This window comes from Papio anubis, chromosome 11, assembly GCF_008728515.1.
Source record: "Papio anubis isolate 15944 chromosome 11, Panubis1.0, whole genome shotgun sequence".
Taxonomy (NCBI): Eukaryota; Metazoa; Chordata; class Mammalia; order Primates; family Cercopithecidae; genus Papio; species Papio anubis.
In genome coordinates, this window is record NC_044986.1 from 20,940,428 (window position 1) to 20,953,835 (window position 13,408).

General features: G+C 39.4%; 1 protein-coding gene across 20 annotated transcripts in view; it reads right to left on the reverse strand.

Annotated features, from left to right (window-relative positions):
* The window catches only part of VTI1A (vesicle transport through interaction with t-SNAREs 1A), a 380,208-nt gene that overhangs the window by 366,203 nt on the left and 597 nt on the right, over window positions 1-13,408 (reverse strand). For all 20 annotated transcript variants that reach the window (XR_002524575.2, XR_004177138.1, XR_001891551.3 and 17 more), the window contains exon 2: window positions 372-430. Coding sequence is in view for 14 of the 20 variants with exons in the window: in XM_017944318.3 (XP_017799807.1) it covers window positions 372-430 (59 nt within the window). In the remaining 6 variants the exon portion in view is untranslated. The remainder of the gene's footprint in view (window positions 1-371; window positions 431-13,408) is intronic.

The window sequence follows — 13,408 nt, forward strand, 5'->3', positions numbered from 1 at the left end:
CATTTTTGACAAATAATATTGTCTCACATGGTTATTGAGAAAATTAAATATTATAAAGCAAGTAGAATTTTTAATCCGGTGTCTGGTATCCAGTATGCCTTTATCCAGCATTAGCTATTTACAGCTGTTATGAAACGTATTATGATGGAATAAAAATCAGAGACAGATATTTAATGAATCACCTTTACTAAGAAGAATAAAATCCCAAGAAGCTATTAAAATCTCTTCAATTTAAAAACTGACAAATTCTGAATTATAAAATGCCAATCAGCAATGCTTCACATTTCCACAATGTATAAAACAGGCTAGAGGAAGGCATTAGCTGAAATGGCTCTGGCTGTGTGTTAAAATACATTACTGTCTGTACATACCAGTTCTTTTGCTTCTTCAAGCTGTTTCTCCACATTTGCAACCATCTGTTTCTTTTCATCTGAAATAAACAATAATACCAAGAAATTGCTAAAGATATGAATAAATTTAATATTTTAAAACTTCAATGTTTATATGCCTTTCTCTTTTCTGGCCAATCAGATTACAGAACATAAGGCAAAAGAGCATATCATTCTTTGGTGGGTTCGAAACCACTTCAAGCCACTGATTCTAGGCTATCTAGAAATATATAATCCGATAGAGTACCTAATTATTAAGAGATACCATTTTTAAGAGAGACACATTTTTAAGAGAGACTAAAAATTATGTTGCCCTTTAGGAGAGACTAAGTTAACAAGAGCAGATTTGTGCTGGCCTGAGGAATCTGTGAAGTCACAACTTTAATAAATTGGGAATAACTGATTTGTTAATACAATTTAAAAGTCATACACAAAAACATTGCCTAAAACTGGGCAAAAACAATCCTTTAAAAATTGTACTTTCAGTAGCATGGAGAATCATGATTCTCCATGGAATAAATATTTGAAGTTAGGACTACTGATTCCAAACTGAAAGCTACTATCTCACTCAATGGTTATGGGATCCTGGGCAAGAAATTTTTCTCTCTTTTTTTTGAGACTCAGTCTGTACTCTCTAAAATGGAAAAAAAATATATCTATCTACTAGATTACTTTTAGCTCCGATAAGCTTGATGCAAGTGACATCACTTTAATATTATAAAGTGCTAAGTCTCTGTATGTGGTTTATTTTTCTAATACAATCAAGTTATAACCCAACTGTAATTCCCTTCTCTAGGAGAGAGATGTCCTGGCAGACCATTTCAGAAAGCTTTCCCATACCCTTATTCCAACCAGGCAGCCTATTTGTTCACACACCCTAGTTAAGTTTCATGCAAATCAAATGTATTGAACATCTCTAGTTTTTGTCTGCCTGCATCCTTCTCTTCTCAGGCAACAGCCCCTACTCTCTTCAAAGGCCCCCTTCCTCACCAAGCGGGACAATGAAAATGCTATCTCCATAAAGACTCTGCTTCTTCAGTCACAGTGAGTGACTTGGCAAATGACAGGCATCTAATCCTAGCTGGGCTAATCTTAGTAACTCAATCCTTTGGCCACATCCATCTGGGGGTTGGGTGGTGGGATAGGCATATATGAACCAGGGAGAAGAATCAAAGTTCTAGAGCAAGGGGAAAGTCTTTTCCTCTCTCCTGGTAATGAGAAAATGAGCCTAGAAGCTGCTGGCATCCATTGGTCTAGCTCCAAGAAGCAAGCAAGCAAGCAGTGGCTGAAAATAAATCCTGCATTTAAAATGAAACACAACTGAGAGACAAAGAGAGAGAGAGATAGTTCCTGGCTTGAAATAACTGAAATGGCTTGACTTTATAAAAGCTTGACTTTACCATAGTTTGGTTGCTTGAGCCAAGAACTTTGTTGTTCTTTGTTTAAAACTGGGTTTCTGTCACACAGGAGCCTAATGAGATTGACTAACACAACAGACTAGAAAAGTCATGAAGCTTGAAATGGGCACAACACCTACCAGCTGACCAGCCTTCAGAAGGACAACCAATCCTAAGTGGGGAGGCTTTAGTAGAAATTATTATTTCACTGGCCAGGTGCAGTGGCTCACACCTGTAATCTCAGCACTTTGGGAGGCTGAGGTGGGTGGATCACGAGGTCAGAAGTTTGAGACCAGACTGGCCAACATAGTGAAATCCCGTCTCTACTAAAAATACAAAAAATTAGCTGGGTGTAGTGGCGGGCACCTGTAATCCCAACTACTTGGGAGGCTGAGACAGGAAAACTGCTTGAACCCAGGAGGTGGAGGTTGCAGTGAGCCGAGATTGCGCCACTGGACTCCAGTCCGGGCGACAGTACGGGACTGTATCTCAAAAAAAAAAAAAAAAAAAAAAAATTATTTCACTAAGACAATGATTAGATTATTAGTAGATTCTGCTAATCCTAACCCTTTCCCTTTGTTATCCCCAAACTGTAGAGGGGAAACAGTTGTCACATAAGGTGTTTCATGTGTACTCACAATATTTCTCCCTAAGAAAAATATGCGTTTGGGATTAGAATTCCACTTAATTTTCCCTCCTTGAAAAGTTAAATCTACACATGGCCAGATTAAATATTTAATAGATGATCCCAAATTTATTTGCTTCTGGGACATTTCAATCCTTTCAGTATCTTCACACAGTTACAGTTAGAATAGCACTATATTTTTGTAATAGAGAAAAATATAAAAAAAGACAGGCCTATCTTGGATCAAAAGTGAGATGGTGTATTTACACATCAGGAGGAACATCCTATTCTCTTTAATGTATTCAGTTGATAGGAAAGTCCATGCCATGGACCTCCAGGACTAATAAGCATCAGTTTTTCTCATTAGCAAAACAAAACAAAGAAAGAAGCCTCCCTTGACCTGTATTCCCCTTTGCTAATATTCCTCTCCTTTCATCACCAGCCAATTTTCTTGAAAGCAAGGGTACAGACTCTGTTTCCCTTCCTCATCTTCCCCTCCACTTCCTGTAAACTAACTACTGCCCCCACCATTCCACTGAAATTACTCTTACTACATTAATAACCCTTCCTTTGCCCAAACTAATACACATTCTTAGGTCCTGTTTTTATTTCATCTTGTGGCTTCTTACACTTTGCTCCTCCTGTCCTATAACTTTCTCCTCTACTGGCTCCCATGGCACCCTGATCTGGTAATTCTCCCGAACGCTCACTCCTGTCTCACGGTCCTCTGCTAGGCACTGTATTTTTCAGGCCATCTTTTAACCACTGATGTTTCTTGGAGTTCAGTCCTTGCCTTTCTTATGACCATCATCTGTGTCTCTGGGCAATTTCACCCATTTTAAAACTATCATATTATGTATTTATGATCCTAAATCTTTATCTCTAACACTGATATATTTCCAGGCCTTCAATCCTTTAATCCCAATGCTTATGCCCATCTCCACCAGGCCCACCTGGCAAACCTCTATGCAAAACTCTCTTCAGAAATCATCACTTCTTTGAAGGCAACCCAACATAAGAGTTAATCACTCTCTTGTACATAAAATACGTATAACTCTTATGTCATCCTAATGATTTATCCCTCACATGAACAACCTTTCAGCTTAGCAGGGCTCTGGGAAGACAAGAGCCATGTCTTAATCATCTTTATAGTCCTACACTATAATGAACTTGGCATATACAATCAGTTGTCAAAAAATGAAAGTAAGTTAAATAAATAATGCAGAACAGAGCAAGAATTTGCAAAAGAAGCTATGCTACTAACCGCCTTGGTTTCCCTGCCCCCTCTCCCATTTAATCTTCCTAAAATTTCGCTTCGATGGATCAGTTGAGCTTAGCAGTTAAGATCCTCGACATTCCAGAGCCAAGCATCCTTTCCAACTTTATTTCCAACTACAAGCTTTCTATGCAGTCTACAGACAGACTGTTCATTGCCACCCAAACAAATCTTGTTTTTTCTTCTCTAAGTCTTTGTTAAGCTACCATTTAGGGTTCTTTGGCTGAATGCGACAGAAGTGATTCTGGCTAAACTAAGCCAAAAAAGAGAATTTGTTAGAATAATGTGGGGTGGCTCACAGAATCAATGGACAAAAATGAGCCACCCAGTTTGGGAAAGACAGTATCAGGAGTAGCTCAGGGTACCAAGGGAATAGGAACATACAATCCCTGCTAAAGAAAAGTCTTGAGCAGCTATTCTCTTTCCTTGGTTCATCCTGATCAAATTCCTGGCAAAAAGTCTATGAATGTCCTTGCTTGGGTAATATGTTCATCTCTTGACCTACAGAGGGCAGGGCAGTCTGTCAGTTCTATTAAGACTGGAATAAGGGGGTTTAAGTAGTTCCTCAATAGGAGATTGAGTAGATAGAATGAAAGCTGCTGGGTGTAACAGATGCCCACTGCATCCATGTATGGCAACCTCTTATAATATAGTCTTTCCCTGTTTCTGTCTGTCCAAACCCCACCTATCCTTCTGGGCAAGCTCCTGAGACATAACCTCATCTCCTTTGAATTCCTAGAGTTCTTTGCTTGGCTCTAGGGGGTCTAACGGTCATTAAAAATAAGGTTCTGCAGTTTCCTCTTTATTATTATTATTTTTTTTTGAGATGGACTCTCGCTTTGTCGCCCAGCCTGGAGTGCAGTGGTGCAATCTTGGCTCACTGCAACCTCCGCCTCCCAGGTTCAAGTGGTTCTCCTGCTGCAGCCTCCCGAGTAGCTAGGACTACAGGCATGCGCCACTACACACAGTTGATTTTTGTATTATTAGTAGAATGAGGTTTCACCATGTTGGTCAGGCTCGTCTTAAACTCCTGACCTCCAGTGATCCACCTGCCTCGGCCTCCCAAAGTGCTGGGATTACAGGTGTGAGCCACCGCGCCCGGCCTGCAGTTTCCTCTTCAGGCTCATCTCTGGCTCCTTGAAGGCAGAGACTACTCTTAACAAATCGTGTCCAATCTCTGTATTTAGCATAGAGAGCTGTACATGTAGGGGCCATTAAGTGCTTACAGAATGAATAATTCAGTCTCAGCAGCCGCAACATACTTATTAGTCACAGAGAAACTGAGGAGAAAAGACTGGGGCAAATCTTCCCATATGAATGACAAATTTCCCTTTACAAAAAAAATAATTAAATTGGGATAGAGGTGGAATTAACACAATTAGATTTTTTTTTTTCCATAAAATTCATTTCGTGATGGTGCTGTCAGAAACAATGATGGAACTGAGACATTCTTTGATTGGTCCTTATAGTGTTCCTCATGTTTTTAAGAAGACAAATCTTAAAAGTGATGATTTAGGGGTAAAGTATGAAGAAGGAAGGGAGGGAGGGAGGGAGGATGGAAGGAAGGAAGGAAGGAAGGAAGGAAGGAAGGAAAGGGAAGGAAGGAAGGAAGGAAATAAAGGAAGGAGAGAAGGAGGGAGGGAGAAAGAAGGAAGGAAGGAGGGAAGGAAAGAAGGAAGGAAGGAAGGAAGGAAGGAAGGAAGGAAGGAAGGAAGGAAGGAAGGAAGGAATGGAGGGAAGGAAGGGGAGGGGGAAGGGACAATAATGGACAACACGGAGTTTTGGTAACCTGGCAACATTTACATGTGATTCCCAAAAGAGATTCATTCTGCCCACCACAAATGACATCTCCTTTCAAATAATATGTTCCTGGGATTCAGACCTTTGTAACTAAGGGCTATCATTAATGTACATGGTGCTCTGTGTTTAATATTATTAGAGTCAATCCTTAAAACAACCTTTTTGAGGTACTATTACTATTCCTTTCTCAAGCCATTAAATAAGATCAGAGATGTTAAATTATTCCTGAAAGTTCAACAACTAATAAACAGCAGAGTTGGAACTCTAATGGGGTGGGTCTGTTGTCCTGAACTGAGCTGTTAACTGCTATATGTATTATATAAAATGTACTATTTAATATATAAACAAAGTCTCCCACTGTTTTTCTTTTTTTTTTTTTTTTTTGCCTATAAGCTTGCTAAGTGCCGATGTACATACACATAAGTCTTAGCATAGTATGTACAATCTTTTCTTTCCTACTCAATATATTTTTAATTAGTTTTTTTTTTTTCTTTTAGAGATAGGGTCTTGCTCTGTCACCCAGGCTGGAGTACAGTGGCATGATCATGGCTCACTGTAACCTTAAACTCCTGGGTTCAAGGGGTCCTCCCATTTCAGCCTCCTGAGTAGCTGGGATGACAGGTGCATGCCACTATGCCCAGCTAGTTTTAAATTCTATTTTATTTTGCAGAGATGGGTTTTACTATGTTGCCCAGGCTGATCTTGAGCTCCTGGGCTCAAGTGATCCTCTCACCTTGGCCTCTCATTTCCTAGTCAATATTAACAGAAGTGCTTAGTGACCATATACACACAAGTCTTTGCACAGTATAATTATTTCTTGATATTTACAGAAGTGCTTAATCGGCACAGAACAACCTCATTAAAGTGAAAGTGTCAAGGCTCACTTGAATTCAGTTACTTGTACCTGTCTTTGTGCAATGTAGATATGTTAAAATAAAACTAGCAGCAGCAATTATGTATGTACTGAGAAATGTGGAGTCAAACCACTAAGAGAGGAACAGATAATTTTTAAATGGGTATATTACTGATGCTACCCTGTGTAACATGGTATAGAATGGTCAGTTTTGAAATAAAGCAATTCTAGAATGATCCATCTGATAATGGATTAACGTTGGAGATACTAGCATGAACTTGTGTTTAACATACTATATATACAAATGATTACATATGCAAATGCTTGTAGATATGTTCATATACATGGCTTAGTAAATACATGTGAATTTCCTTGCTCTGTCAGCTGAGAGGTACCAGAAGCAACAACACCCCAGGAGTAATGCGCACACCTAGTGTCCAGATCTTGGTTTCTAATACCCTTCTTTAATTAAAGGAAACAGGATTCCTCAGAGAAAGGGCTGATTCCAGCACTGAAACAGGAAATAGAGGAAATGATCCTGGAGTATCTTATACTATCAGAAAATAATAAAGGCTTTAAAAAAAAAGGAAAGAAAAAAGCCAAAATGATAGGGGTGTATCAAAAGGACACAGAAGCCAAATGAAAAAAAGGCTCCCAATGGTCAAAGCTAAAACAATTTGAGCAACATGAAAATAAAGTAGTATTGGAATATAACACAAAGGATAAAATAGATATCTATGAGTCCCATACTGATGTAAATGACTGAATAAGTAAATAAATGAATAGATAAATCTCTCTTACATAAAAAGAATTACAAATAATTTATGTAATTACTTGGCTTCAAGGAGGTAGAGCGTAACTCTCCACTCCTTAAGTATAGGCTATGCATATATGATTTTCTTACAAATAGTATGGAAAAGGGAGGGAAAGATTAACTTTAAGTGGAAAAACCTGGCAAACACTACCTCAGCCAGGTGATAAAGGTTAACGTCAGTAGTGGTAAGTCATGTTGACAGCATGTATCTTGATACGTGGTGAAAATGATGCTTTACCTCTGTGGTCCTCCTCCTCCAAACCCAGAACTCCAATCTAATCATGAGAAAAACACTGAGCAAATCCCAGTTGAGGGATCCTTCTAGGAAATATCTGACCAGTACTCCTCCGAACTGTAAAGTCATCAGAAACAAGGACAGTTTGGGAAAGTGTCATAGCCATGAGGGGCCTAAAAAGCCATGAGCACTAAATGTTTCATGGTATCCCGGATTGGATCCTGGAATAGTCAAAGGACATTAGGCAAAAAGCAACAAACAAAACCAAACAAAATCTGAATCAAGCATGACCTTTAGTTAATAATAATGCATCAATATGGGCTCACTAGCTGTAACAAACGTACCATATTAACATGATGTTAATCGTAGAAAAAACTGGGTGTGGAGTATATGGGATTCTCTGTACTATCTTTGTGATTTTTATGCAAATTTCAGACTGTTCTAAAATAAAAAATTTATTTAAAAAAAAAAACCCGAAGCCATTACTTAGGTTGACTAAATTGACCAAATATACATATAGACAACATACAGATAAATATATAGCTCTATAGATGCATACACACACTCTTGTTTATATGAATATATATTATTCAAAGATGAATACAACTCCGTAAATGCTTAATTTTTTTTTTTTTTTTTTTTTGAGACAGAGTCTCACTGTGTCACCAGGCTGGAGTGCAGTGGCGCAATCTTGGCTCACTGCAATCTCTGACTCCCTGGTTCAAGTAATTTTCCTGCCTCAGCCTCCTGAGTAGCTGGAATTACAGGCACGCGCCACCACGCCCAGCTAATTTTTGTATTTCTAGTAGAGACGGGTTTCTCCATGTTGGCCAGGATGGTCTCGATCTCCTGAGCTCATGATCTGCCTGCCTTGGCCTCCCAAAGTTCTGAGATTACAGGTGTGAGCCACCATGCCCAGCCCTAAATGCTTAAATTTTTTGAGACATAACTGGGCCATCAGTAACCACTAAAGACTATCTTCCCTGTACGCTCAATTGAAAAAGTTGGACCTTGCCCAGTAGCTCACAAAGCTGATTTTGAGGTAGCCTGAACCCTAACAAGGAAGAAACTATTGTAGCAGTGAATTCCCGAATTAGGACTGGAACCATCCCTTCAACTGTAACCCTCTAGAGCAACAGAAATATAAGGCAAGTCACACATGTGATTTTAAATGTCCTTGTAGCAGCATTTTGTAAAGTTTTTCAAAATAAAAAACTTCAAAGTTAAGAGAAACAAGTAAAAGTAAAAAACGTTAAAGTTAAGAGAAACAAGTGAAACAAGTGAAATTAATAATTTTTTAGTTTTAATACTATGTAACCGCATATATCTAAAATGTTATCATTTCACAATGTAGCAACAGCCACATTTCAGGTGCTCAATAGCTACATGTAGATATTACAGCTCTAGAGCCAAATATATTTTAAGCAAACCACAGTATATCATGAACAAAAGCCAACTTTTCTGAATTATTTCACTGCAACCACCTTGTAAAGTCAAGAGAGAATCACAGAAGTGTGTTTATGCCTTCATCCACATGTGGCTAAGTCTAGATCGTCTAGACAATCCTCCAGGGCTTGGCATAACTAATCCACTAGACTCAGGTATTTCCTTCTGGAAAGGACACCTGCCTTGTCCGACTCCATTTTCACTTCTCTCCTCTGACTGCCCCCGCTGGGATCCTGAGTTCAAAGCCCACTTCCAAATTCATATCTAAAATGCCCTAATCACTTATCTCCTTTCAAATGTGTTCATCAAGAGAAACTGACCTAATTCTAGTCTAGGGACAGAAAGGAAGCAAGAATTGAAGTGTAAGATTTAAGACTTCAATTAACATGACAAAGTCTGAAGATCGGGATCCTGGCTAATCTTATCAGCTGCTGTCTTCAGCAGCAGCAGTAATATCATTAATGGCTAGTATATCATGCATTTTCTGTGTAAGAACTGTGTTAGTGTGTTACATGTTTTATTTTACTGATTTTTACATTACAAGGTTGAAATTATTACTCTGTCATCCCCATTCTACAGATGGAGGAGACAGGCCTAGAGAGGCTAAGCAATTGTCCATGACTGCACATCCAGTAAGTGGCAGAACTAGGGTTCTAAACAGATCTGATGTCATGTCTGAGTCTGAATCATTTTGCTGTAATACTTTCTTGGTACAATTCTGAGGACAGCCATAAAGTGACAGGATTCACAACAGATCATTCTCTCTCTGTGAATGGTAAAGTAGGCAACGAATTGCAAAAAGATTACCTTGTTTAAGATTCTTCAGGAAGCCTACTTCATGTAACAGAATCTTTGCACCAGAGGAAAACATTCCCCACTTAAGAATTCACTCCCATCACTAGAGGAAAAGGAACTTCACAATAAAGTACTAACTGTATAGTTTCTGCTCATCCCTTTTCCTTACTTTCCCACAGAACCGTAATAATTAAAAAAAAATTTTCAAATATACTGCCATAAGGGTATTAAGAAAGAACTCACCCATCTCAGTTCAATTGCTAAAATTAGTTAAGATTCAAACATTTTAAGAGCAAAATCTCTTTATTGTTTAAAAAATATCACAGAGTAATCGATTTCTTTCTTAAAATAAAAGTTTTAAATGTTCACTCTTCTGTTCTTTTTGGAAGCAACACTTTAATACATTGTAACATGCACAGCACAAAGTTCATTTCAATAGATCTACCCACTCTACTTGAATTTAAGTAAGTTATTATGTTGGGGGAATGAACTGCTTTGGCTGGAAAGTTTGCTCCAATCTTTATCCCTCTTAACTCAAGTAAATTATAGTTCACCTCCTCTGGGTCACTTTTAGCTGAACACTGCACTTGCTAATGATGCCCAGAGAGAGATTATACTTACTTGTCATCAAACTATTTTTGCCATGGTTATATATATTAATGTCTGTTAATCTACATACATACATCTGAAATTCATAACTACATGGATATATTTTTCTTCTTTTTCTATTTATCAATTGGAAATAGATTATAAAAGGGGCAAGCACAAGTCATTATTAAGAAGGCAACCACTGTATTTTTAAGAATTATGATTAGGCCAGGTGCGGTGGCTCACGCCTGTAATCCCAGCACTTTGGGAGGCCGAAGTGGGCGGACTGCGTGAGCCCAGGAGTTTGAGGCCAGCCTGGGCAACATGGCAAAACTCCATCTCTACAAAAAATATAAATAAATAAATCCAAAAAATATCAGCCAGGCACAGTGACTTGTGCCTGTAGTCCCAGTTACTTGGGAGGCTGAGGTGGCAGTAGCCTTGAGCCGGGAGGGAGAGGTTGCAATGAGCTGAGATTGCACCATTATACTCCAGTCTGGGCGACAGAGCAAGACCCTGTCTCATAAAGAAAAAAAAAAAAAGAATTATGATTATTCAATAATACAAGTCAGTAAGCATTTTTCCAGAGCCAGCAACGCAGTCTCCTTTCAATTGTAATGGAGCTCCTGTGTTTGGGCCTTACATAATACTACAGCTAAGGAGAGGCACAGTTTTTTTAAATTTATTTATTTGTTGAGATGGAGTTTCGCTCTTGTCGCCCAGGCTGGAGTGCAATGACGCAATCTCGGCTCATCGTAACCTCTGCCTCCCGGGTTCAAGCGATTCTCCTGCTTCAGCCTCCTGAGCAGCTGGAATTATAGGCACGTGCCACCACACCGGGCTAGTTTTGTATCTTTAGTAGAGACAAGGTTTCTCCATGTTGGTCAGGCTGGTCTCGAACTCCCGACCTCAAGTGATCTGCCCGCCTCAGCCTCCCAAAGTTTTGGGATTATAGGCATGAGCCACTGCGCCCCACCCACAGTTTTATTTTTAAGGTACTGAATTCAAACAGTTTCCTTTTATGTGTTAAGAATTGTTACATTAGGCCGGGCGCGGTGGCTCAAGCCTGTAATCCCAGCACTTTGGGAGGCCGAGACGGGCGGATCACGAGGTCAGGAGATCGAGACCATTCTGGCTAACACGGTGAAACCCCGTCTCTACTAAAAATACAAGAAAAATTAGCCGGGCGAGGTGGCGGGCGCCTGTAGTCCCAGCTACTCGGGAGGCTGAGGCAGGAGAATGGCGTGAACCCGGGGGGCGGAGCTTGCAGTGAGCTGAGATCGCGCCACTGCACTCCAGCCTGGGGCACAGAGCAAGACTCCGTCTCAAAAAAAAAAAAAAAAAAAAAGAATTGTTACATTAAAATATAAAGGTAAGAAAAAAATTGTAACACGATCTGTTTTCTTGGAAATAGTTTTTACAACTTTGCATGCAAGGATGATTTTGTTACCTTGTAAAACAGCTTCCTAATACAAAAGCTAATAACCCAAAGAAATGTTTCTACTGCTAAAACAATTACAATTAAAAATGAGTAAAACTCTAACTGGAACCACAAGTCCTGATACTGAGGCTCTGGGACTCAATTCAAAGGAAGTAGTCTCCAACAATAACAAAAATCAAGATGATCTCCGGCAGTGGAGAAAAGCAGAACTGAAGAGAAGAGGCGAGGTGATGTATCATGAAGAGGTGAGGCCATCAGCCACTTTCGACACAAAAATCTCTGAGGCAGCAGAGCTTGGTGGTATATACTACCTTGGTTCTCTCCTCTTGTTCCCTTACTTGGACTCATAAACCTCTTTAAGACATCATCCATCTCCTCCAGAACTAACTGGGGACTTCAGGAGATGAGTGGGGTGTAAGTTCAGAGATCCTGGCTTCAAGCAAATATCCCTATTAACAGAAAATAGGTGAGGGGAAGAAAAACAAAGAAATAAGGGGAAAAAATTACTTATAAACACGTACGTTTTGGGGGAAGTAGGGAAAGGGAAAGAGGAATGACAACTTAGGTCCGGGAGAAATTACTGCTAGTACCAGGACAACTGGGCAAGTGAAGTGCCCACCAATCCGAAGATTAATTAGCGCATCCCCCTTTCTACACTTTATATCCTGGAGCTAGGGTAAGGACAAGCCTAGCAGCCAGATGATGGTTCAGTTTCCCTAACAAAACTAAACAAAAATGTAAAATCCTTTTCTGTGATTAACTACTCAAATCTGTAGAGAAAGATAATCCCCGAAACAACATTTTCCAAACCGAAGTTACAAAAGATCATATTTATATTCACCCGCTCATTCACTTATTTTTCTGAGCCCCTAATAAGTAAGCACCAAGCAAATCAGAGCCAGCTCCCACCTTCACAAAGGTGACAGTCTAGCATAGAAAATCAGATGTGCTAAAACACAAAAGCAAACCCAAAAACAAAAACACTTCCAGATGGGAGATGTGAATTTTTTTAAGTGTGAAAAACTATCTTGTACCAACTTTGACATAAAACTGCGTTATACAATAAATCCACAAGAAGGATGAGAAACAAGAAATGGGGATGGGGGGGTATGAAAAATACTAATGCTATTACAGTAACTAACAACACCAAAGGGGCTTTAAATATGTTTTTTAAATTTAATCTACCTAACAACCCCATGAGAGAAGTACAATTTTCCCCCATTTACTAAGAAAAGTTGAAAGAGACTAAGCAGTCTGCTTAAGAGGCACAACTTTTATTTTATTATTTTATTTTATTTTTTTATTTGAGACGGAGTTTCACTCTTGTTGCCCAGGCTGGAGTGCAATGGCGAGATCTCGGCTCACTGCAACCTCTGCCTCCCCAGTTAAGAGGCACAACTTTTAAGTGACAGTGGTGGGATTTGAATCTAGGCACCCTGATTCTTACCTCTATTTTGCCGCATATAATTATAACAATATTATTACTAACACAACAACGCCGCTGTAGATTGTAGATCCATCAACTACGTACTTTCATTCATTTTCTTTGAATATTCACATCTCTAATTAACAAACGAAAACATTAAGACTCTTAAAACGTTAAGAAACGTTTCCAGGTTATACAAGTTCCAAGGGAGTGAAGTCGGGATTCGAACTCAGATGACTCAGATTCCGAAGGCTCTTTTCATGGCACCCCACACCCGAACTTGACTCTTTACCCTCAACCAAGGCAAGCCCTACCCCTCCGGG